Source organism: Acipenser ruthenus, chromosome 24 (genome assembly GCF_902713425.1).
Source record: "Acipenser ruthenus chromosome 24, fAciRut3.2 maternal haplotype, whole genome shotgun sequence".
Classification (NCBI taxonomy): Eukaryota; Metazoa; Chordata; class Actinopteri; order Acipenseriformes; family Acipenseridae; genus Acipenser; species Acipenser ruthenus.
This window is the reverse complement of record NC_081212.1, coordinates 1,668,856-1,692,901: the sequence shown is the minus strand read 5'-3', so window position 1 is coordinate 1,692,901 and position 24,046 is coordinate 1,668,856. Positions and strand designations below refer to the sequence as shown.

At 42.3% G+C, this 24,046-nt stretch overlaps 3 protein-coding genes and 3 non-coding genes across 7 annotated transcripts; 1 reads left to right on the top strand and 5 right to left on the bottom strand.

The window, feature by feature from the left end:
* Positions 1–1,320: 1,320 nt before the first annotated feature.
* LOC131700487 (large ribosomal subunit protein uL23) lies at positions 1,321–7,095 on the bottom strand. The gene is made up of 5 exons (XM_058997897.1): positions 6,969–7,095; positions 3,039–3,219; positions 2,284–2,460; positions 2,004–2,073; positions 1,321–1,385 (listed from the first exon to the last, which is right to left on the bottom strand). Exons 1-5 carry the CDS (start codon positions 6,991–6,993, stop codon positions 1,371–1,373), a joined length of 468 nt encoding a protein of 155 aa, XP_058853880.1. The 5' UTR covers positions 6,994–7,095; the 3' UTR covers positions 1,321–1,370.
* Positions 2,139–2,204, bottom strand: LOC117430956 (small nucleolar RNA SNORD42). The gene has a single exon (XR_004548607.1). It is a non-coding gene; the product is annotated as a small nucleolar RNA SNORD42 (small nucleolar RNA).
* On the bottom strand, positions 2,645–2,713 carry LOC117430959 (small nucleolar RNA Z17). The gene has a single exon (XR_004548610.1). It is a non-coding gene; the product is annotated as a small nucleolar RNA Z17 (small nucleolar RNA).
* Positions 3,585–3,654, bottom strand: LOC117430958 (small nucleolar RNA Z17). The gene has a single exon (XR_004548609.1). It is a non-coding gene; the product is annotated as a small nucleolar RNA Z17 (small nucleolar RNA).
* Positions 7,096–7,372: 277 nt separating the features above from the next.
* Positions 7,373–14,760, top strand: LOC117430245 (ras-related protein Rab-34-like). Of its 2 annotated transcripts, none has more exons than XM_058998004.1 (11): positions 7,373–7,829; positions 9,454–9,557; positions 10,419–10,510; positions 11,418–11,486; positions 12,198–12,299; positions 12,659–12,723; positions 12,820–12,871; positions 13,241–13,322; positions 13,575–13,665; positions 13,867–13,974; positions 14,234–14,760. In XM_058998004.1, the coding sequence occupies exons 2-11, from the start codon at positions 9,504–9,506 to the stop codon at positions 14,299–14,301; spliced, it is 783 nt and encodes a 260-aa protein (XP_058853987.1). In that variant the 5' UTR covers positions 7,373–7,829; positions 9,454–9,503; the 3' UTR covers positions 14,302–14,760. The 2 variants fall into 2 exon arrangements, with proteins under 2 accessions (XP_058853987.1, XP_058853988.1); XM_058998005.1 differs by having other exon boundaries at positions 7,375–7,829; positions 11,421–11,486.
* A 511-nt stretch (positions 14,761–15,271) lies between these two features.
* On the bottom strand, positions 15,272–19,420 carry LOC117429898 (adenine phosphoribosyltransferase-like). The gene is made up of 6 exons (XM_034907511.2): positions 19,315–19,420; positions 17,924–18,059; positions 17,051–17,144; positions 16,755–16,901; positions 15,932–16,027; positions 15,272–15,633 (listed from the first exon to the last, which is right to left on the bottom strand). Exons 2-6 carry the CDS (start codon positions 18,044–18,046, stop codon positions 15,437–15,439), a joined length of 657 nt encoding a protein of 218 aa, XP_034763402.1. The 5' UTR covers positions 18,047–18,059; positions 19,315–19,420; the 3' UTR covers positions 15,272–15,436.
* Between the last annotated feature and the right edge of the window lie 4,626 nt (positions 19,421–24,046).

Sequence of the window (24,046 nt, the reverse complement as noted above, 5' to 3'; positions counted from 1 at the left end):
CTGTTCTCAAGAGCTTCTGTTTGCACATACACTAAGGACAGTCTTGTGGCAAAAACCTGGACCTGCACAAACTGCTAGGCTATGCAATCTGATTTGCAAAGCCATCGGGGGAGGGGGGGAAACAGAACTGCCTACAAAGGAATCCTGCTGAAAGTCAAGCCCGAACCGGTAAAACAAAAGGTTGATTTCTGGTTACATCATTCTTACAAATTACAGGAGGACCCCTCCCAGTATCTGGTGTCTCTTTTCTTGAGAATTGGATAAACATGGCAGGCACCGACATGCCTCCTCATAACCGCTATGTGTGCATGGGACCATGCTGCTACATGAGCAATAAAATATTTTTAAAAAACCCAGTGATCCCTTGGCAACGGTCTACACTTTACTTAAAAAGTGCAATTCAAATCACTGACAAGAACAGAGAGTAAGTAAAGACATCGTTCCATCAGTGCAACTAATTGAATCTTGATTGTTAAGATGATGTTAAAGTGTGGGGAGGGTTTATTGAATAAAGGCTTTAATGAAAGACTGTGTGTAGCCTCTGGCAAGGTATTTGAAACTGAATAGTTAAGAGCATCAATAAAAAAAAAAAAAAATAGGAATATTGCAGAGCAAGACAAATCTGTATAAAAGAAGCAGCTGTCTTCAAAAGTCATGAGACAACCCATCGTTTTATTGGCTCCAGCAGTTACATTCAGGATACCAATTGGTCTGATGAACTGTTCAAAAATAAAAACTGCTTCTTAGAAAGAATCATTAGTTAACATGTGCGCTGAAGGGGGGAGCAGCACAAAGACGTCTTTATCAGAATCTGCTTCTTCAGGTCAGCAGGACACTCAGGCACTAAAATGAAGCGCTTGCTTGTTAGAAATGTTCAGCCTCTGCTGCCCTCTAGTGCATGCACAATTCTGACGTACCCACTTAGCTTGGGACACCATAACCTTTGTTACACGTTTTATGAAAAATACATGCATAAAAGCAAACCTCTTTCGTAATTCTTTGAAGATGCAATTGAAGTCATTCATAGCAGCCATGCGATGACCGCTTATCAAACAGAGCCAAAGCAATTAAACAGCTTGTAGTGAAGACAGCCTAGTCTTGAGAGGTATCAGGTTAATGCATAGGGACAAGTACTTTACTTGATTACTGCAATACTGCTGGGAATGCATCTGGAAGTAGGTGAGGTGCACTGTCTACCCCTGCAAAGTGCAAGGCCAGGTAGTCTGTAAACCTCTAGTAAAATCGAACCCAGGGTCAGGCAGGCTGCCCATGTGTGTGCCAGTTACACTTTATACAAAAAGACTCCGACACAGCCCACTCTGAAATTTTTACAAACTTTATTTTTATCTGTACATTCCATGATGGACAGTTTAGATGATGCCAATCTGAAAGCAAGAAAAGAACATTGTTAGTATTGTAGCAGGTTTTTTTTCCTCTTTTGCACCAGGAGAGAAACCTGGAGACATTCAGTTATATTTCCATGAAGGTACAAATCCAATTCACATCTGAAAACACAGCACATCTTTTGATTCCACATTGCATATCAGTGGTTCCTTTGAAAACATCAGATTGTAATCAGACACTGAAAGTTTATTAAACAGGAATGCCTAGGTTCTTATTAGAATTATGATTGTAACTCAAAACACAAATATGTGCAGCTACACTTAAAATCAGAAATAAAACAAGCAAGCAAAGTGAAGACAGTCCTGGGAGGGATACAATAACACAGAATTACAATCTATAATAAAATGATCCTTCATTAAGTTGCACTAATGGGAGAAAAGGTCACCATGCATCCAACTATAAGGTTCAGTGAATTGTAAACTTAATTTTACCAACATACTTGGCATTTACACTGCTCCCCAAAAACAAAAGCAGCTTCTCTTAAAATGGTTACCACAATAAATAAAAAACTTAACATATGTCTATACTAAATTTTCAACAAGTTACTTTTTCGCTCAGATTTTACATTTCGATTATCTTTTTTTAAATACGTTACTTACTTTGTTGGCAACATCCAAAGCATCGTAGTCTGGTGCAAGACGTACATAAGCCTTCTTTTCACCATCAGGCCTGAGGAAAAAACAGTTCATGAAAAAAATGTACATTTAACAAGGACCATTACTGTGCTAGATTTAGTGCATCAGTGGTTCCTTTGAAAACATCAAACTGAATCAGACATTAAAAGTTTCCATCAATTGCACATTAAGATTGGAAAACTAGAAGATAATGTCAGCGACACTCAACTCCTAGTCATGAAGCTATGCAAGCACAGCGTAGTACCTGATCAGTGTGTTGACCTTGGCCACATCAATGTCGTACAGTTTCTTGACCGCATGCTTGATCTGATGCTTGTTAGCCTTGACAGCAACAATGAACACAAGGGTATTGTTGTCCTCAATCTTCTTCATGGCTGACTCAGTGGTGAGAGGGTACTTGATGATAGCATAGTGATCAAGCCTTTAAAGAAATTGGAATTATCAAAATCAACTGCAGTTCAGGAGCAACTGGGTAGTTCTTAAGCATTACAACCGGGAGCCTTAATTAGCACATAACTCGCCCTGCCATAAGACTAGACACCTTCTACGGGTTTAAAACGAAACAGTAAATTCAGGGATTAGGAAGAATGTTGAAAAATGTCAGGGGTGCATCAGTATCCAAAATTCATAATCACTGTGCATCATGCTTTGATCGCAATACCATCATTTGCACCAACGTAAAGAAGAAAAGATGCCTCAATCATTTATCTAGTGAACGTATCAACAGTAGTTGCAGCTATTTGGTCGTGTGCAATGCGTCCATGAAATCTTCACCATTTGAATCTTAAGTCTACTTTTGGCAAATCAACACATGGCTCACCGCAGAGGCGTCTTTGATGCTGGAGCCTATAAAGACTTCAGTGCATGGACTGGTTATTTTTATTTTTTTTTAATCTATAGTTACAGACCCTCAAGTGCTGTCTTGCAGATTCAAGACAGATGCTGAGCTCCTGATTGGAAGGCTGTAATGTAGTGAATTTCAGGGTCATGCACACATACTTGTTCCTCCTGGGTGCGCTCTTCTTTGGGTACTTGGGTTGCCTCCTCAGTCTGAGCGTCTTGGGCCTCCTGAAGGTGGGAGACGTGTGGATCTTCTTCTTCTTGTGGCTGTGCACTCCCTTCAGCACAGACTTCTTCGCCTTCAAGGCCTTGGATTTGGCCTCGGTTTTGGCAGGGACAGCTGGATGGGTTAAAAAAATAATTAAAACCTATTTGAAATAAACAGTGGTATCCTTGCATAAACCCTAGCATCATCTGGAATTCTGTAGAACCCTTTAAAACTACAAAACTACCAATAACCTCATGCGCTACCAACTCCAAAAACCTGCCACATCAATGTCCAGGGACAGCTACCAGGGAATATGACATGAGCCCCTCCCCATGTATAATCCTTCACACCAGACCCCATACAGAGGCAGGTCATCCCTGTAAACGAGAGGCTGCATCTCCTCCAGTGGATCTGACCTGCTTAAATATCAAGAACATATTAACTAACTCATATTACATTTTTAAATGAACACTAGATTTATATATTTAAACGGTGAAGGTGCATCAATCGGTTTAAGTCACAATCACAGCAAGTCATTCTTTGATCGCTAATACCATCATTTGCACCTTAAACCGAGTACATTACCAGAGCCATCGTGTATGGTACGCAGACACGGCTGTCTAACCTCTTGCACACTGTACTGTACATGCACGGTCTTGTATTAAACCCGGGTCACTTCACTGCTCATGTTCTGTACTAAAGCACGCCTTGATCTTCACATTAGAAACATGGACACATGTATCCAATGCTCATGACTACAGCAAATTCAAACTATAGGTGGTGGACAACAAGACCCCCCCCAACTGCAAAATTCATTGACAACCACTCTCGACAATCTACACGTAGGGTGGCCACATATTTTTTAGATTTCAACAACAAACAAAAAAAATAGGTTATTATTAACAGTTTTTACCTAACTTAAACATATCTAAAATTAAAATATATAAAAAATGATTTAAAACGTGTAGAAATGCTTTTTTATGCACCAAATCCTGCTACCCTTTCCTTCTCGGCGGCCATCTTGGATTTAAGTGTTGCACTCTACTGACTTTAGCTTTCTGAATTAAAAAAAATAAAATAAAAAAAATCTAAAAAAAAAAAAAAATTAAAGAAAAAGTTTACGCTAAGCTTGGTCGTGTTTTTCAATTGAAAGTTAGTTTTTCTTTTAATGCAACAACCTGCCCCTAAAAACGCATCTCACCCAAGTGTCAGGACTGCCCAGAAGGCGTGGCACCTACAGACACGTGTCTGAGCAGTGAATCTGTACTGAAAAAAATGGGTTAGGTGTCATTTTTAAATGCAAGGGTTTTGTTTATAATGTATCGCAACATAACATATTATAGCTTGTTTAAAAGCGTTTTTATTTGTCTGTTAAGAAATTATAACTATTCCAGTTTTGCAATATGTGTTATAGTGTTTGTTTAGGGTTCAAAAGTCATCATAACAATGTTTTACATGTTAAGAATTTGTAAAGAGTGCATTTGCCACTGAAAAGGCAGGTAATGTGATTATTTGTATATAAATAAAGTGTTTAGCATTTTTAATTTATTAATATATTAATCTATTTTAAACTTGTGTAAATTGTTACACAATTGCAACTTTGTCATTTCTATAAAGTTGATATATTTAAAGCATAATATATAATTTGTTATCATATTTGTTGCCGTTGAGTAGTTTAAAACAACAATGGTTAAAATAAATAAAATAAGTATTTAATTAATATGCAAATGACCACTTTGTGACGTTTTGTTACATGTTAAAACTACCGAGCCTAAAAATATTCAACCTACACAGGAGATATGAGCTCAAACGGCAGTCTAATGACAGACACACACACACAAGCATATGTCAGATCTATGTTATATCAACATTATCTATAGTTTTTAACTGTTTACCTATATCAACTACTGTACTAGCGTATTTTAAATGACCTAGTTCATGTTCAGCATTGCTGGACCCGCGGCACTGTTTCACCCCCCCGTACAACGATAGGCAGTTTGTCTAAGCTTAATTTCACGCATTTTATTTCTATTTTCAATTAATTCCATTACGTTCTACACCATTTTTGTTTAAAATTTAAGTTCTTGATTTTTTAAATTAAGGATGAAGTAGTGATTAAAATATCACAACACGCATATTTCAGGGGTCGATCATTTTGTCTAGCAACGGCAAATACATATATTTCGTGTATAACTCCATTACTCAAAATCTGTACATATAAATTATCATTTACATTTTTATAATTTAATAACTTTAATAAATGTAATAACTCTATTCCTAATTCCGTACAATAAAGTATTGCTCTGCTGCGCCAGTAGTACTCGCTGATGGAACGTTGGGAGCTCCTCTCCCCATCATAACAAAGACTCTACTGAGCTGTTCAAAAAATTACAAGCTGGCGAGGAAGTGCGTACAATGTTAACGCCTTAATATCTAAAATGTCGACCATGATTGGCTCTTGATTTAAATTACGTTTTATTATAGACACCTTCAACAACCAATAGTTTAAGTGTCAGCTCGGCCCTGATTGGTTTAGGTGTTGAGATCATCGCGTAAAGGAAAAAAAACGGAAAAAAACGCCCTTCTGTATGACGTACATTTTAGGGCCTACACTGACAAAAAGTTTAGACTGTCTACTTTTAATTTATTACACAAACATGAATCAAAATCGACCAGGACTCATCAACCGTGAGTTTAAAAAAGTGTAGAAAAATAAAACTCGGTGCCGCGGACCCGTTCGAAATGCATATTTTGCACTATCAAGACAACAGGTGGTGCCCTGGTGCGTTGTTTTGAGATCACTACAAGAAAGCACTACGAGCAAAAATAAATTACATTGCACATGTTATGTCTTCTTCAGTTACTATACTATACTGAAAATGTGTGTTTTAGATTTAATTTAATGTTTTTATTCATTTTCTACCAGTTTGAATATGCTTGAGACCGTAATATTTTCAGAAATGGCAGTTTTTAAAGGGAAATAAAACAAAAACCGTCAAAGTATGAGTATGATGAATGTTATTTATGTTTACCGGAGTATTTATACTTCTACAAAATACAGAAAGATGGTGCTTAACTGATTTGTATTTAATTGTACAACGAGTTGAAAACTGCCAAGTTCATGAGTATCAGACAGCGCTCTGAGCAGTGTGGCCATATAGAGGCAGAATTGCCAGGTGCATCTTCGGACCAATCTACTACACGAAGCAAGTCGGAATTGGTAGACACGTGTACGTGTTATATTAACAGAATTAGCTTTTAATATCAGCTTTTGACTGTGAGGGATGTAACAGTCTTAAAAGGCCACAGGACGTCGGCAAATCATGACCACGTTTTTTTTTTTTTTCAACAGAGGCGCTCACATTTATGAACTACCGGCACCGGGAAATGTCATTAGACATGGGAAATCAACGCCATTAATCAGGTTCAAATATAATATAGCAACTGTGTGTTTGGAAAAGCCAATCAAATGTATTTAAAATAAATAAGCATGTTTACATTTCCGAAGACAGGCCTCGATCACGTTAACCAGACACGAAAGCACTAGTCGTCATAAATTATTTTTAAAAAGTAGAATATAAACCAACTAGCCCGATATAACATACACTGCGTAGTGTTGAAGTTATTTTAAAAAGCTGTAACTTGTGTGAGCTGCACGTCACAGCTTCAACGATACAGGTTCAGATATACACACACGGAGGCATGGGAGAGCACCATTGTAACTTCACTCGCGTCTAACCGTATCATTTTAACACATATTACTCTGGTTTTCACATTTTTATGACTCTGTGTTGTTCTGCTTTAACCTTCCACCGCTAGAGACAGAGAAACGCTCGCATTTCTACAACATTTTCAGAGATTTATGTCCGAGTCGTACAGACCTTCCTTCTTCGCCTTAGGAGCCATCTTGCGGGAAAGGGAGAACGGACGGGGTTTCTCAAAGTATATCACAGGGGCTGGAGAGTATATATATCGCGAGAGTACACGTGTAGGAGACCATGAAGGATCTTGGGAATTGTATTTTATATATATATATATATATATATATATATATATATATATATATATATATATATATATATATATATATATATATATCAGAAAGGCACTTGATTACGAAAATTAAATACGCTGTAACCAAACAAACTAAATAAACTGCTGTTTCTACTGACAAGAAAAAAAATGTGCTCAATTAATTTTTCTAGAAAAAATTACCGATGCTAAATATACATATAGAAAACTTAATTGGATGAGACACTCGTATTTAATATGGAGGATAAAAAGATAATATTAAAAAAGTCGCTTCTTAAATAAAATAATAAATGGCATTAGTGCACTTGCAGTCTCGCAGCGCGGTCTGATCTGCTATGACGCTTCACGGCCAGCAGGGGTCTCTGTTTCGCTCACAGACATGAACCGCATCTCATTCCCGGTCCCGTGTCTGACTGGAAAGGCTGTATTTTGAGGAGAGGAGAGAGCGCAGACAGCGCCTGCTGGAGTCTCCCACTTCTTCCCTAATCAAACCCAGCTGTTTGCAGAGCACAGGCACTGAGCATACCCTCCTCCCTGCGGTCGTTCGTGATTTTCAGAGCGGGTGGACGCATTTCTTCTCATCAAAAACAGCAGATACTTTGGGATTAGGTTTCTTGCAAGGTAGGGTCTATTCTGGAGAGAAACGGAGCGGAGCGGATTGCTGAAACCCTGCAGAAGTGTTTAAGACACATCTGGGTCTGTGTGTCGAGGTAAGCGGAGTAGTTGGCAAAATGTGTGTAGACAAAATAAAAATGGCTCTACTGTTTCTTAAAATGAACTGGGGCGTCTTTTAACTAAACGCGACTCTTTTTTTTAAAACGCATATTAGCTTTTTTCTTTTCTAATCTGTATTCCCTTCGCCGTTGACCAGCTAGCACCGTTGTTTTTGGCTCAAGGAACCGGTATTTTCTGATTGAACGTAAACCCTTTTTAATAGTTGCCTTTAGTTTTGAACAGTAAAATAACAAAGTGTTTGTGGGTGTAGTTTTTTATTTGTTTGTTTGTTTGTTTGTTGTTGTAGTTTTTTAAACATGCTTGTATCGGATTAACAGGATGCGGTTTTGAAAAATCCCAAGGATTAAAAAAAAAAAAAAAAACAGTTTCACAGACCGCCAGACAGGCTGTCCATTTTTTTTTTCAGTTAGCTCAGATGCCAGTATTTTGCAACAGCATAGCAGCTGTGTTTTATTTGTAACGTAAAAATAGTCTTAGTTCATTAATTAAAAAACATTCATCGTTTTTTTTTAACGCATTTTGGATGATGATCACCAAACACCAAATGCATTATAATACTTTAGCCATGTACAGACAAGACGCCTCACGAAACAGACCGTATTGACTCCCCAGTTTGTTTATGTTAGTCCGATAGTGCACTGCGAGTATTACCAGTGTGTCTCTGCTTGGTGGAGGGTCAGGCAGGCAGGTCTAACGCACAGGGAGCCACTGGAAATGCGGCTGGCTGAATGAAGACACTTCTGTATGCAAGAGACCTTTAGTAAAGCTGACCTGCAGAACAGGAAGCTGGGCCTATGTTGAAGAAAGGGAAAAGGCAGAGGTGCCTAAAATAAAGCAAAACTCAATGGAAAAACATTTCTTTCAACTGCTCGTTTTAAACCGTCCCATTTGTTTCTTTTCAAAAGCCAGTGTCCAAACCCTACCTCCGCTGGTTAGTTACTACGTATCTCCTTCTAACACACAGTCACTAAGTGGACAGCAAGTGTTTGTGTTGCCAGAGACTCTCTGTATCTTACAGTGACGATAGAGAGAGCAAGGAAAATAATACAGAGCTTCCTCCTGCACAGGGGAGGCAGTGAGCGCTCTGTTAGTAATTTCAGCATTCCATTTACCCTGGACTGGGGCCAGCTGGCATCGACTGTATGAAGCAGGAAACTGTAACACAGACAGATAGACAGACAGACAGACAGACACACACAGTAATGACACGCTGTAATACAGCGCAGGACTGTGGTGTGTTCTACTGAATCAGACTGTTTCTTCTGTAGAATATTGTCACCGTTTGGAAACTCCTGGTAATCCTTACCGGAGCTGTGTGGAGCCAGGATTCATTTTAGGATGGAATTGGAATGTAGAGACTCTGCGCACCCAGCGCACTACACCTTTGACACCACACGAGGGGGGGGCTGGAAAATGAGCCCACATGTCGGCAGATCTTGATACAGCCACCGTGTGTTGCAGATCTTTCCAGAAATACTGTCAGGTTCTGGTGTGTTTTTTTTGTTTTTTCTTTGTCTTGCTGCACAGAGAATCGGACAGACCTCTCGGTACAGAATGTCAGTAATGCGTTTGTGCCGATTCGTTTTCTCTCCTTTGCAGAGACGCGCTGTGGTTTCTTGGAGAGCTCTCTGACCCCGGCGTTGGCTGTGATGAGTGTTCTACCTCCGGTCAGAAGGGACAGGGTCATTCCCCAGCTACCGCAGGTATTCACAGTAATTGTTCTGCCTCTGAAACATCACCTCCAAGTGAAGGAAGGGGAATCGATTTTAAGAAGGAATTGACCCTCAACCCTGATAGAATAACCCCCCCCCCCCCCCCCAATCTAGCTGCGTGTCGTCGGGTATGCAATGTAATGCTGCTCATTTCCGTCCAGCCCTATGTGATGCTCTCTGAAAGGTGGGAATGGTTTTGTGGGTTTCTGTGCAGTTCCAGTCCAGGCTTGCTACAAATTAACGGCACATTCCAGCTCCCGGGGCGTGCTGGCACCGTCCCGGCACAGCCCCACCCGGCAGACCCAGACAGAGCGGCTGCTCCCTGTGTGGTCCCCCCTCCACCCCCCCGGGTCGTGTTTCTCTGGGCTTCCTTTCTGAGAGCATGGGATTGGCTTTCAAGGCTGGGATCCTGTTTCCTTCTCTCTCTCTCTCTCTCTCTCTCTCTCTCTCTCTCTCTCTCTCTCTCAGTTCTTTGTTCTTTCTGTTTCAGGGTTAAAACAGCTGGATCTTGCAAGTTGATTTTTTAAATCTGATTTGTTATTAGTGTATTCATTTTACCGTATATTCATGCATGCCAAAAGAATCCTGTCAACCCCCCTCCCTAAATTCTAATTCGCTTTGAACACAACAAGGAAAGTCATCTTAAATGAATGCTTTTTGAATCTGGAGGTTTTTTAGGAACTTGTGTTTACCTTAGGTAAATCTCTTGAGGTAACTAAGTCAAGCAGACAACAAACTTTTTTTTTTACAAGAAATCTTTATCAATAAAGGGTGAAATACTGTAAATGCTTAAATACAGCTTGTGTTTCACCCCTGTGCTGTATATTGACTCAGCTGTGCCCTGTGTTCCAGTGTTTCACGAAGGAAGCCACCCTTCACACCAAAGACTCTTTCCATTCCAAAGTGAAGGGAGCCTGTCAGGAGCAGAGGACTGGGACAGTGGGGTAAGTCACTGCTTTTAAAACCACAGTCACTTACAGCGCTCGCCGTTTCAAACTTGCACTGAACCATCGCTGCCATTGGCTCCTGGCACCCCCATTGGCTGATCTCCTATCTAACCCTGCTTCATGCCTCGGCTCATCTCCTCTCTAACCCTGCTTCATGCCTCGGCTCATCTCCTCTCTAACCCTGCTTCATGCCTCGGCTCATCTCCTCTCTAACCCTGCTTCATGCCCCTTTTGAACTCGTGCTTCGTGTTTGTGTTCCTTGCTGAGTTGCTCTGTCTGGAAGCCCGCTGTTTGCTGGTGTATGTTGACAGCACAGTTGCTATGCCAGCTCTGTGTAAACTGCTTGTAGAAGATAACCAGGGCAGCGTCCTTTAACACCCGTATCCAGGCAACCACTAGCAAGCACAGTCCTGCCTCCTCCACACGCCAGCAGGGGCTTCAGTGTTCTGGAACGCAATTACACACCCACATTTTCAGTGTTCTGGAACGCAATTACACACCCACATTTTCAGGTTCCTCATTTTACATTGTTCAGTGTATTTCCCTCCTTTAAGACTTTCAGCTCGTAGAAAGTACTGGGTCATAGGTGCAAGAATTAGAAAAAGCTGCAGCAGCTTTATTTTGTTTGGGGGATGCCTTTAAGTAAGGTGTTTCTGTAAGAACGTACCTTGAGTTTCCACTTCTCGCGACCTGTGTACACATTCAGACGATCCTATGAAAAGGTATTGTCCAAGCAGATCTGTGCTGCACTTGCAGTGCGTCTGTAATATGGTTTCAGACTTTGTGACCTGCGTTATCTCCCTGTTTCATGGGGCCCTTCAAGTCATGGAAGGGCCCTAACTATACATGTTAGCAGTTACTGCCTGTTTTCTCAAACAGTCTCCTTTGTTTTTAATCCTCCCAGCAGGTTTAAGATTTCAAAGGTCATCGTAGTTGGAGACTTGGCTGTGGGGAAAACCTGTCTGATTAACAGGTGAGCTGCCAGAACTGCAAGTGAATAGCTAATAGAGTTTTTTCACTAATTGATATTGTAGCGATCGACTGTCAACATGACCGATCTGAATTCGCAGACCTGCGTTTCTGTTCTCTGGCAGATGATCTGAATTCGCTGACCTGCGTTTCTGTTCTCTGTCAGATGATCTGAATTCGCTGACCTGCGTTTCTGTTCTCTGTCAGATGATCTGAATTCGCTGACCTGCGTTTCTGTTCTCTGGCAGATGATCTGAATTCGCTGACCTGCGTTTCTGTTCTCTGTCAGATGATCTGAATTCGCTGACCTGCGTTTCTGTTCTCTGGCAGATGATCTGAATTCGCTGACCTGCGTTTCTGTTCTCTGTCAGATTATCTGAATTCGCTGACCTGCGTTTCTGTTCTCTGTCAGATGATATGAATTCGCTGACCTGCGTTTCTGTTCTCTGTCAGATGATATGAATTCGCTGACCTGCGTTTCTGTTCTCTGTCAGATGATCTGAATTCGCTGACCTGCGTTTCTGTTCTCTGGCAGATGATCTGAATTCGCTGACCTGCGTTTCTGTTCTCTGTCAGATTATCTGAATTCGCTGACCTGCGTTTCTGTTCTCTGGCAGATGATCTGAATTCGCTGACCTGCGTTTCTGTTCTCTGTCAGATGATCTGTGACGGTGGTTCAAAGGGTCTCTCTGCTTCTGCTTGTTTCCTCCTCCAGGTTCTGTAAGGATGCCTTTGATAAGAACTACAAGGCCACCATCGGGGTGGACTTTGAGATGGAGAGGTTCGAGGTGATGGGGATCCCCTTCAGTTTACAGCTGTGAGTTTCACCTTTTTGCAAGTAAAAAAAAAAATAAGAAAAGGTCCTGAAATCACAATGATGGATTAAATAAAGCCGTGCACTACACCCTTGAAATCATCAGACACGTCTATTTATATAACCGTAATACCGTCACCTTTGCAATTTATATATATATATATATATATAAACCTGGTTTGTCACGGACCTCAGTCTGCTGTGTTTTCTATTCCAAGTGGTAATGTTAGTAAGTACAGCTTGATTAATCCAGGGTTAGGCAACGCTGATGTGATTAACAGCTTGGAGACTCCACCAGGGTTATGAGTGGATGTGCATGTCTCTCTGTGTACTGTAATAAACCCCTTTGTGCTGTTGAATAGATGGGACACTGCGGGACAGGAGCGCTTCAAGTGCATCGCATCGACCTACTACAGAGGAGCGCAAAGTACGGGTCCTACTGCATGCAATGGTTGGTTTTACAGTGCTGGTGCGTTTCTTGTGGGCAGTGTTAAGCGATCCTCTGTCTGTTTTCTCATTGCAGCAATTATAATAGTGTTTGATGTGAATGATGTGGCCTCCTTGGATCATGCAAAGTAAGTAGGAAATCAGGTTTGCAAAATCGCTTACTGGTCTAGTCTTGTCTGCAATACATATTTGTTTTTATATAGCGCCCTTCACACCATGGCATCCCAGAGCAACAAAACCAGAGAGCGCGTGTGTACAAATACGCTCCAGCTGCAACCGATTCTATAAAAACACATTCGAAAAAGGATGTTTTCAGTTTCGACTTCAAAAGAATCCAATGTTTCAACTTGCCTGATGTCCACCGGATTGGCTGGCTCTCCTCCAGAATGCCCTTTAGTCTATAGAAGTCACACAAACTTGAAAACGAAATGGTTTTGAATAAAGTTGTCTTGATGATTAATTTGATTTTATTTGTATTTTTTTTTTTTTTACTTTAGGCAGTGGCTTGAAGATGCACTTAAAGAAAATGATCCGAGTTCTGTGCTGCTGTTTCTGGTTGGTACAAAAAAAGATTTAAGTGTAAGTGTATTAGTGTTGCAACCACATCAAAAACGATTTAGTACAGATGCCGGGATGGAAATAAGACTCCCATTGCAGAGCAGTTTCACCCATTTCAGGTTTTAATACAAGCTTGATCAGCCGCAGTGTGTACAGGTAACAAGCTCAGGTGTGTCTTATTAAAACCAGGAATGGATCAAACTGCAATGCAATGGGAGTCTTCTTTCCATCCCCGAGACAGAATAAGACTCGGTTTAAATCTGTTTCCCGCAGTCTCCTGCCCAGTACTCTCGGATTGAGGAAGATGCTATCCAGCTGGCGAAGGAAATCAAAGCTGAGTATTGGGTGGTGTCTTCACTGACAGGTGAGAGGGGAGGGGCAGGGGGGCTGGCTGGCTGATATCGGGGCTGAAAAGATCGAGATGGAATTATTCATTTCACCATTCACTCCTCGATAACTTAAACGTATTCGGATTGCTTCTTATTAGTATTGAAAAACTCGTAAGTGTTGTGATTTGTAGCAGAGTAGTCCAGTGTGTTGCTGAGTCCGTCTGTCTTTGCTGCAGGCGAGAACGTCAACTCCTTCTTCTTCAGGGTGGCGTCTCTGGCTTTCGAGGCCAGCGTCCTGTCCGAGCTGGAGAAGACCAACTCCAGAAAGATTGGAGAAGTCATCCGTGAGTATTTCAGCTAACTGCGTATCCTCACGTGCTGTGCCTGGCTAACTGCAACTAGACTCCTTTTGGGTGCAAGAATCCTCTCTACAGGGTTTGTTTAAGGCCTGTGAGCGCCATCTCCTGGCAGCTAGTAGTAATGCATGTATTGTTTTGCAATGCTGTGCGGATGCCCGTGCTTAGACAGTTTGCCCCTCATATTTAGTTTGAAGTATTACAAATGCTTGTCATACTCATGTGTGTTTGCATTCCTCTCCCACAGGGATTAATAGCAATTCTGACAACCTGTATGCGACTTCCAAGAAGAAAAAACCCAACTGTTGCCAGTGAAGAGACACGCGGGGTGGGGGGTGGGTTATATTGCACTGGGCTGATTTGGTACCAAAGAATCGATCACCACTCCAGAATCAAGGAGCAACCCGATCGGAACATTCCGAACAGCGATAGAATCTGGATGGAATTAGGAGCAGTGATTTGAATTGATTGTTTCAGCTGGTCCTGAAAGTTGATCAAAGAAATGTGATCGTAGTGTTCTACCTTTTTTTTTACATTGATAAAATCTGTGTTTTTTCTACAGCAGCCTTCAAATTTAAAATGCAGCTTTCAGTGGCTGTCCTGTAGACTCGTGTCTGGTTTAGAGGTTAGTGGAACGTGTCTGCTTTCTCTTGTATTGTAATTTCACTGGGACTGCCCTGAATTGTTTTGTGTGAGTGTTTCAACCCCAGGCAGGCTGCTGTCAATGCAGGGCTGTGATTCTCCATATTTTAAAACAAACTCTTAAAATAAAAATTAAGTTTTTAGTTTCTCTAATTTGCAAAAACTGAATCCGTCTTGAGGGAATCCCTTAAGTGACAACACAGATACATAAATAAATACAAATGAGCTTTATTAAAAACGGGGGGGTTCAAATATTATAATGTAAAATTAGCTTGAAAAGCGATGCATTAAGATTAACATGCCATTCCCTGCCTGCGTGCACAAACAATATAGAAAATAGAAATTATCTTTAAAATAATTACAATATTCGACCACCAGATGTCGCTATTGCCGCATTTTAAATCTATTACATGCAATGTAAGCAGCCTTAAGCAGAGTGATGTTGTGGCCACAGTACGAGAAGTTGCATGCTTGTAGTAATACCGTGGTTCTTCCATACAGATAAGTGACACTTTGTATGTTCATTAAAGGGCAGCTTAGGTCCTTATTTGCAAAGCTTTGACTTGTGAGTTTCTGATACTGCTGGTTTCATAGCCCTTGATTAGCAGGAAAAAGTCTTACTCAGTTAACAAAAAGGGCAGTGCAACATTACTGCTGATTAGAACAGTCATTCATTTTTTTTTAAATTGATTAAGTTTGTGAATCTGACCTATTATTGCATCGGCTTTCCCCCGTGGGGAGCAGAGACACCTCCAGTAAAGCACAAGCCACTGTCTCTCTCTCTCTGTGTGTAATAAAGACTGATCCATCACTTCCCCGTGGATCTGCCTCGATGCTTCTCCCCGGCAGCGTTCAGAGGCTCTCGATGCTCTGGAAGGCTTTGAAAGTGCAGGCTCTGCTGGTCGAACTGGGGCTGCAAGTGAGAAGGCACGCAGTGGGAGTGTTTGTATCTCTCCCTGATCCAGTGCCCTCCCTCGCTGTTCTCAATGCAGACAGCAGCAACACCTGCAGAAGGAACATATGTGTCCCACAAATAAAAAGAAATGATGCTAACTTTCTTATTTTTGCAATGAGGTCGGTGCACGAGACGGGGTTGGATCTGGTCATCCAAACGGTCAGTTTCCTCCTCTGTACCTTAAGGGGTTAAAAGTACATGTAGAATTGCTAGATTTGTTTTGTGAGAATTGTTTCAATTGTACACAGTTTTCTTATCTTTAATTGCTCCACCTCGTGGAGTTAACTGCACAGACGTGGGCTGGATGTTGTGTGTGCACGTTACTTCACTGCAAAGCAGCTCACTCACCTACTACCACTGCACCTTGCTGCTCCACCAGTTTGATCGCTGCCTTCATTGTCCCTCCTGTCTCTACCCATTGGTCCACGATCAGGACACGTACCCCTGCAGCCGGGAAACAAGACCGTTCTTAGGGAAGGTGGGGCGGTTTTTACATGCTGATCGTCGCACTGAATAGAAGCTGTTACTCCAAGGCAGAAGAAGTGTTAAAGATGACGCACTGCCTGACTGTAAAGACGACTTGGTGTGTGGTTCTCAGTTGAGTCAAAGAGAACCTGACCTGCTCTGGTCAGACTTGCAGCTGCTGTTGCCCAACAGACAGAGGATATCATTGCCGGAGCGCTTCGTGTGGCCCAGTGCAGGCACGTGGGCAGTGCTTCGGTTTCATTGCAGATTTTTGAAAACACGTTCTCTAAAAAACGCAGATCGAAAAGTTGAACTGTTTGCAAATAAAAGAATAGGCAACCTATTTACACCAAATCTCTCTTGAGAATATTCTCGAACAGACTCTCGCAATAACAGTGTTATAAGAACCTTATAAATGCTCTGTAACAAAACGAAAAGCTTTACACCAGCAAAGTCCCGTTCAAATGCTATTGCAACAAACTGTTCTTCCTTTTAGTCAGGATCTTTAAAAACACCTACGGCTGGTTTTTCACAGACCCTGATTAGCACGAATCTTGGACTACCTGCTGTACTGGTGCCTGTCTTAGATAGATGCGGTCTGTTAATCAGCTGTAGATATCTTCTAAATGGATGCTTGGATAAGTGACAGGGAACGTTCACCTATAGCATGACCTGGTAGATAATGGTAACTCCTGCAAACCTTCACCTGCTTTTAAGACGTCAGTGCGGACCTCCATGGCCTTCTCCCTGCCCGAGTAGTCAGTGTAGTCCTGGGAGTGGGTCTTCACGCACAGGTGCCCTGACTTCCGAATAGCGAGGAACCCTTTACCAAGAGAGGTGGCAATGGCAGAGCCTGCGAACCCACAGAGAAATAGCAAAGTAAATGGATCCCGTTCAAAAACCAGGTTACGTGGATCCTATCGGTTCACGTCTCGCCATAGTGTTTGAATCTTCTCCTCCCATTCCGTCTCAAACCTGATATCCTCCTGTCCTTGTCTTTACCTAGAATGAATCCCATGGCATCAATCCCAGCCACCAGGTCGATGGTTTCTCCTTGGAACGGTTCAAGCAGGTCTTCAATGCAGTCTTGCAAACCCTTACATAGAAAAGGAGCTTAGGTTGTAGGAATCGGGGAGGGGGGTACAAATGCATGCAATCTTCTCATTTCCCTTCATGTTTTGCACTAGTCAACCAGACATGGTATTACTTGTTAACTAAGATAAATACTTGGCACAAATAGTACAGGATATAAGCATAGGAAAAGAACAGCAAACTACAAAATGACTGGATAACTCAAATGCTAGAAGCGCCAGTGCAGAACTGGATTATTATTATTATTATTATTATTCATTTCTTAGCAGACGCCCTTATAATACATGCAATTGAGAAAAAAACAATAACTGTACACTCTGCAAGAAAGCTGTCAAATCCCCATGGAAACACGCCTGTTCTAGTTAAGTAATCAGGGTGATTATTATTATTATTATTATTATTATTTATTTCTTAGCAGACGCCCTTATCCAGGGCGACTTACAATTGTTACAAGATATCACATTATACATTATTTCACATTATACAGTTATCACATTATTTTTACATACAATTGCCCATTTATACAGTTGGGTTTTTACTGGAGCAATCTAGGTAAAGTACCTTGCTCATGGGTACAACAGCAGTGTCCTCCACTGGGGATTGAACCCACAACCCACAACCCTCCGGTCAAGAGTCCAGTGCCCTAACCACTACTCCAACACTGCTGCCCATGGATGAAGCAGTGGTCTAGGTCTGCCCGGTTTTAATGCAGGTAAGATAGTCCAGGATTAGTGCTGATCAGGGTGAGTGAAGCCAGCCCAGTGTGTCATGCTGGCTCCGTACCTGTTTGTTACAGTACAGTCTGGAGGGATCGAGCCAGGCGTATTTAGGTCCCTTCACATTCGGTGCCATAAGGTCCAAGTACCAGCCTTTCTGCCGCTTTTCAGGCACTGTCCACACATCCATCACAGGGTGAGCCCTGCTCCGAAATAAAACACACACACGCACACACACAAACACACACACACACACACGAACGCACACACACACTGAGACACTCGGACTGCATTCAGGGTGAGCCCTGCTCCCAAATAAAACACACCCATGGAATATATGATTATAGTATCCATGGAATATATCATTCTATTATTATGTAACATGGAGTCATTGCTGTGGTTATTCTACGTTATGCAGAGCACAGCAGCCTAAGCAACGTTTAAAAGGCCTGTCGCTATTTTTCAGGCTGGCTGCTGTGTGTCCACACAGCGCAATCAGAAGGCAGATGTATATTTATCTATCTCGAATGAGGAGTGGACAGAGCGATGGGCAGCTGTCTGTTTGTGTAACCTACAGTGCCCCTAGTTACTCAGCACTTAGGTCACTTGTCATTGGCAACGCATTGTCAATCATTGTCAAAGAACACTGGTGGAGCTAACAGGACTCATGAGAGAAGGTTTAGCTGCCAATTTACTAAAAGGTATTAGTTATAGCTACCCTAATTAGCTCCAGTAACATTATCACTGTCTCCTGTATCATTTTGCAGGGATGGAAATAAGACTACTGTTGCATAGCAGTTTCACCCATTCCAGGTTTTACTACGAGCTTGATTAGCCACAGTGTGTAGGTAGCAAGCTCAGCTGTGTCTTATTAAACGCCTAGTAAGTGCTATGTGATGGGAGTCTTATTTCCATCCCCGTTTTGTAGTTTAATAACTTTTCATTTCTAAAAAGGAAATATTCCTCTCCAGAAGCAGTGTTAAAGTTTGCTGTAACGACGCTTGAAAAAGCTACCCTGGCGTGCAGGAACACAAAGCCTTTTTAAATATGAAAAGGATTACAGTGTCAGACCCGTAGCCGTGAGGGATTTAAAATCAGCTCAGTGTGTTTTCTTTTAATCTCACTAATTAAGAGCCGAATGCACTTCCCCCCTCACACGGCTTGTGAGTGTCTGTATTGAAGAGGCATTCACGCCAATAACACAAAACACAGTCATACTGAAAAAACCCAGGCACGTTAATTGACTCCAGTTACACTGGAGGTACCAGATGATAACACGTATTAGAAGCGCTGTTCCACTTTGTTCACTCATTCGGCTCATTAGCCATGCTGACAGTAAAACAAACTATACTTTCGTTGCTGTGTAAAATCAGATAGCAAAATAGTGACGCTAATAAAAAAAAGCATAATAGCGGACAGCTGCGTAGTTAAACTAACAGAATAGGCAAAGACACTTACGGTTGTTTTTTGAGAGCTCTGGTCAGGGCGAATGATCGAGAAGGAGGTTTGCAAACTCCTGCGCTGGTAGCGAGCCTGCAGCCTGCTTGCTGTCAGTGAGTTCATAGCAAACGACATGAACTCGACACTCGAGTGGCATGCCAACCACATGCCAGGACTCCATGAAGCCCTAAAATAGGTGTCGTGCAGCTGGGGTACCCATCCACCCCCGTCTGAAATCAGGACCGCTCTGGATATTTAAAGAAACAAGCAGGCCAGTAAATATCACTTACCCGGTAGAAGTAAAGAACTTCTAGGCAAGGGTTTAAAATTATTATTATTATTTGTTTATTTAGCAGACGCCTTTATCCAAGGCGACTTACAGAGACTAGGATGTGTGAACTATGCATCAGCTGCAGAGTCACGTACAACTACGTCTCACCCGAAAGACGGAGCACAAGGTGGTTAAATGACTTGCTCACAGTCACACAATGACTCCTGTGGCGCAGGTGGGATTTAAACCGGGGACCTTTTGGTTACAAGTCCTTTTCTTTAACCACTGGACCACACAGCCTCCTCTAAAATCCATTCTCTCACCCCTTATCAACATTAGCTAAATGATTTTTCTTTTCATTATAAGAAAAAGTTACTGCTGCATCCTGGTACTCAATCATTTCCTGTGCTGTAGGTCACATGATCTGAAAACAGGTGGAACGTTGCTTACAGGACATGAGTAGGTTCTGGAAGCAGCACTTCATCTTTTTACTAACTTTAAAAAAACAAACAAACAAAAAACTCTGCATTAAAGAAAACTAAACGAGTCAAGAACCAAGAGAGGAAAGGACACCTGAGACGTGTTGCTGTTGCAGAAATGTCTTAGTTATCACAAAGGATCTAATAAACAATAACATCTTATTTCTTTCTGATTCGGTCTGTGTGTGATTCCCAGGAGCAATGTTAAGAGAATGTCTCGCTGGTTTTATCATCATGCCATGACAGACACGTCAGACTTGTGCTTTGCAGATTTATTTATAGATAGACAAGGAAACCTCACTTAGTTTGTCATTTGGGTATGGGTGCTTATGTGATGATGATGCTGCATCAGGGAACACAATGTTGAACGTGTCCGTGGAGGTTTGCGTCTGCAAAACCAAACGTGTGCCGCAGCAGACCGTGCTGCTGCTGCTGCTATTGTCCCGCTGCAGCGTTGCTCTGTGTTTGTAGCTGTGGGACGGGCTGGCTGGAGTAGAGAGTGGACAGCGCGTGCTTCTCGGGCATGTCATTCTCCTCGTCGGGGTGCTCGTGGATAGTCCGGTACGATGGCGCCTGGGGAGGGAAGATTCCAGAATGAACCGCTTCTGGAAAGACTCCTCATAGCCTCATAGGTGGGGAAGCACATTGCCGTGCCACTGCGCACTGAAGCCTGCGCAATGCTGCTATTTTCAGAAGTCCGCGCACATCACAAGATCTGTAGATTCCCCACCTTTGAAGCAGCTGTATTTTCTAACCAAAAAGGAAAATGTGTTGGAGATGTTAAAAAAACAAAAAAAAGCAAATGACAACGAAGCAGGTGGAAAACGCAATCCAGCCTTTGCAAATCAACGAAGCGCCCTAACGACCCCTACTGGACAAGAAGGCAGACTCCTCTGTCTCCTCTGATGAAGGCTGTGGGCCGGTCTCATGCTGTTCTGCACGCTGTCATCTGCTGTTGGTATCTATGGAAGCCAGGCAATGACAGGGAGACTGGTTTCAGATTGCTTTGAAAGCGATGCAGTCCCCATGCTGATAAGCAAGCGCCACTGCACCACTAAGCTTGTGTGTGAATATTAGGAATGGATGAACTGCTGAAGCGTGGCCCTGCATGTCCATGCTGTATACAGAGCAGTCTGTAGGTAGCAGTGTTTGTGTGCGTGATTTACTTACCACAGAAGACCTTCTCTTAAATCTTTTGGGAGAATCCCTTATCAAGCGCAACTCCTCCACTCTGCTCAGCGTTTGGAAGAGTGAAAAAGGTCTCGGTTTGCTTTGCAGTGCTGAAGGGCCACATCCCATAAAGCAACGGGAATAGGACGTATAGGTGGGGTTTAAAAACGTCTGCATAGGTACACCTTGTGATGAAATCCCTCCCCGTGCTAGAGCAAGACTATTAGAACACTCACACAAGCACAAGCATGCTGAAGGTTCCTCTCCACTCTACTGTGAGCTCCCCTAGTGCTCTGATGTCACAACAGCAAGCTAGAAGGCTCTCCATGGCAACACAACTGCGAATGTTCTATATGATCACATGCCTTTTGCTATGTCCATTAAACTGGGACATTTAACCTAAAGAGTAGGCTTCTGAAGACATTTACCATTCCGAGTTATACTAATTCCAATTAATCATTTACTGATTTGACAATGAGTTTAGAAGCCGCTCTTCAATTCTAGCTGCCTGCCATAAACACGTAAACGTCAGCGCCATCTAGTGCACAGCAGTGTAATGCCAGCAAATCAAAAGAGGAAACTGAAGTGGCAGATCTAATGAATTGAAGTGGGCCAGCCATCACGGCTGCTTCTGGTGTATGTAACGTTCCAGATGACTGTGCTAGCCTCGCACCCGCGTCAGACACAATAGCTCAGCTGCACTCCTGTCCTTTGCTGGTTTGTTCAGCGGGCTGATGTTTGAATTGTAAATGTGATTCGCTTGGGCGTCCTGCTTGAACACAAAAGGTAATAAAAATCACTGTGCATTGTTTAATAGGCCAATGAACTCAAGTAATCCCTGGCACCAGCAGGCAGCCTTATTGTAAAGAGTGCAAAAAAAAAAAAAAAAAAAAAAAAAGAAAAGCTGTCTGGAATTAAACCACAGTCCCTGTTAAAGAGACAGGATTCCTTAATGGAAGCTCAAAGGGAAACTATTTTCACATGCCAGCCTACCATTCAGAAAACAACAACATCAATAAAGCATAGGGAAAATAGATTTGATTAAAGAAAGAAAGAAAGACAGGAGTGATGCAACAATGAATAGATTCCGATTATGGATTATGATGGCTTTTATTTTACCAGCCTGAATTGAGCATTAATTGATGGATTAATCACCCTGATTACTTAACTAGAACAGGCGTGTTTCCATGGGGATTTGACGGCTTTCTTGCAGAGTGTACAGTTATTGTTTTTTCTCAAATGCATGTATTATTACATAAACACGTATACTAACACACGCACACATATTGTCAGTTGGATTTGAAGGCTCTTGCGAAGCACAAGCACATTTTGCTTGCTTGCCTGCTTAATAAAGTGATCTCAATGCATAGTATATTGGCTATCATTGCCTCGCTGATATACAGTTAAGAAGTGCTTTTGGTTGATACTCTGAACACAGGAAAGACAGAAAGAAAGCTCCCAGCTACTGCGGGACTCAATTTCAGATCCCAACAGGGGGTTAAGAGCATTGCTCTGGGGTTCTTTCGGGCAGTTTTTCTTCCCTTTCTTCTTTTCTTTTCTAATCCCCCGTTTGCTATAGGGAAGTCCCGATCGCCTGCTACATCGGATGATTTTGCATCACCCCCTGTTCTTTCCCGTCCCTCTGGCAATGCCTGGGTGCTGAGAGCAGCATTCCCAGCCTCCTAGCAGAACACAAAAGGGATCCCACAAGACAAAGAAAGGAAGGGCTGAGCGTGTGCAGTGAGGGGGGCGGGCTGAATGCATGACAAGCAGGCATTACACCACAGGAAGAGCAGGATGAACGGCGTGAGCGAAGGATACAGGTCATCACAGCTTCCTGATGTGAGAAGTGCTCCCCGAGATATAGCCTTCAGTAGCTCATCCATATCAGGGTCAGGGTAGCTTACCAGCCACGGCCCATATATTTACAGCACGTGGAATAAGGTAAGAAATTGACAGATAGTCTTTTGGAATCTTTGCCAAGGAACGCCCGTACCAAGTCTCTTCACAATTAGCGATTCTCAAGATAGAACTAAATTAGGGTGACGTTATTTTTGAGGACTTGAATTCGTTATTAGTTTTCATTTTCCAAGGTGAATAATTATCAATTTAAAAAAAAAGAACGTACAGAAATAGTTTTGGCACAACAACCAACACATTTCTGTGAAGCATTACACTTTGAGAAATTTGAATAGAATTGCATTTTAAATGAGACATCTCACTCCGTCTATAAATTGCTTTCTAAGCAACCAGATTTAAGGGACATTTTCCAGCAAATTTTCCACATGTGAAGATCGAATTATATTTGGGTGTCACAGCCTTCATCTAATTACCATCTTGGTTAGGAAAGTTAAATGGCATTTTACAGAAGCTATCGAAAGGACATATTCATACGCGACCAGTGCCACAGTTTACAGCTCTTGAATATGCGAGCTTTTCCGTTTAGACGAATGTCTCAATCAGGAGTGCCCTTTGTTCGGCGTGAACGTTTGAAAGACGTCACCCGCCCGTGGCACCAAAGGAATGTTCTCATATTGGTTAGAATTATTTCAAACTGAAAGAGAATGAAAGAAAATTGGAGAACATTTTAAAAGTCGACCTGATAATGCCCCGCGCTGCACAACAAATCTCCCGAAAGATGCCCAATCTCGTGGGTCCTTAGGATCACCCCATCTCTTGTTACCATGGAAAGCGCCGCAGTCCCGCCTCCTTGGGACGTCACCGAACTAAATCTTGAGTTTGGACGGGGGGGACGGGGGGGGGTGGGGGGTGGGGGGTGGGGGGGGGGGGGCTCGAGAGGTAACTAGCGGTCATATGACCCGAAAGGAGA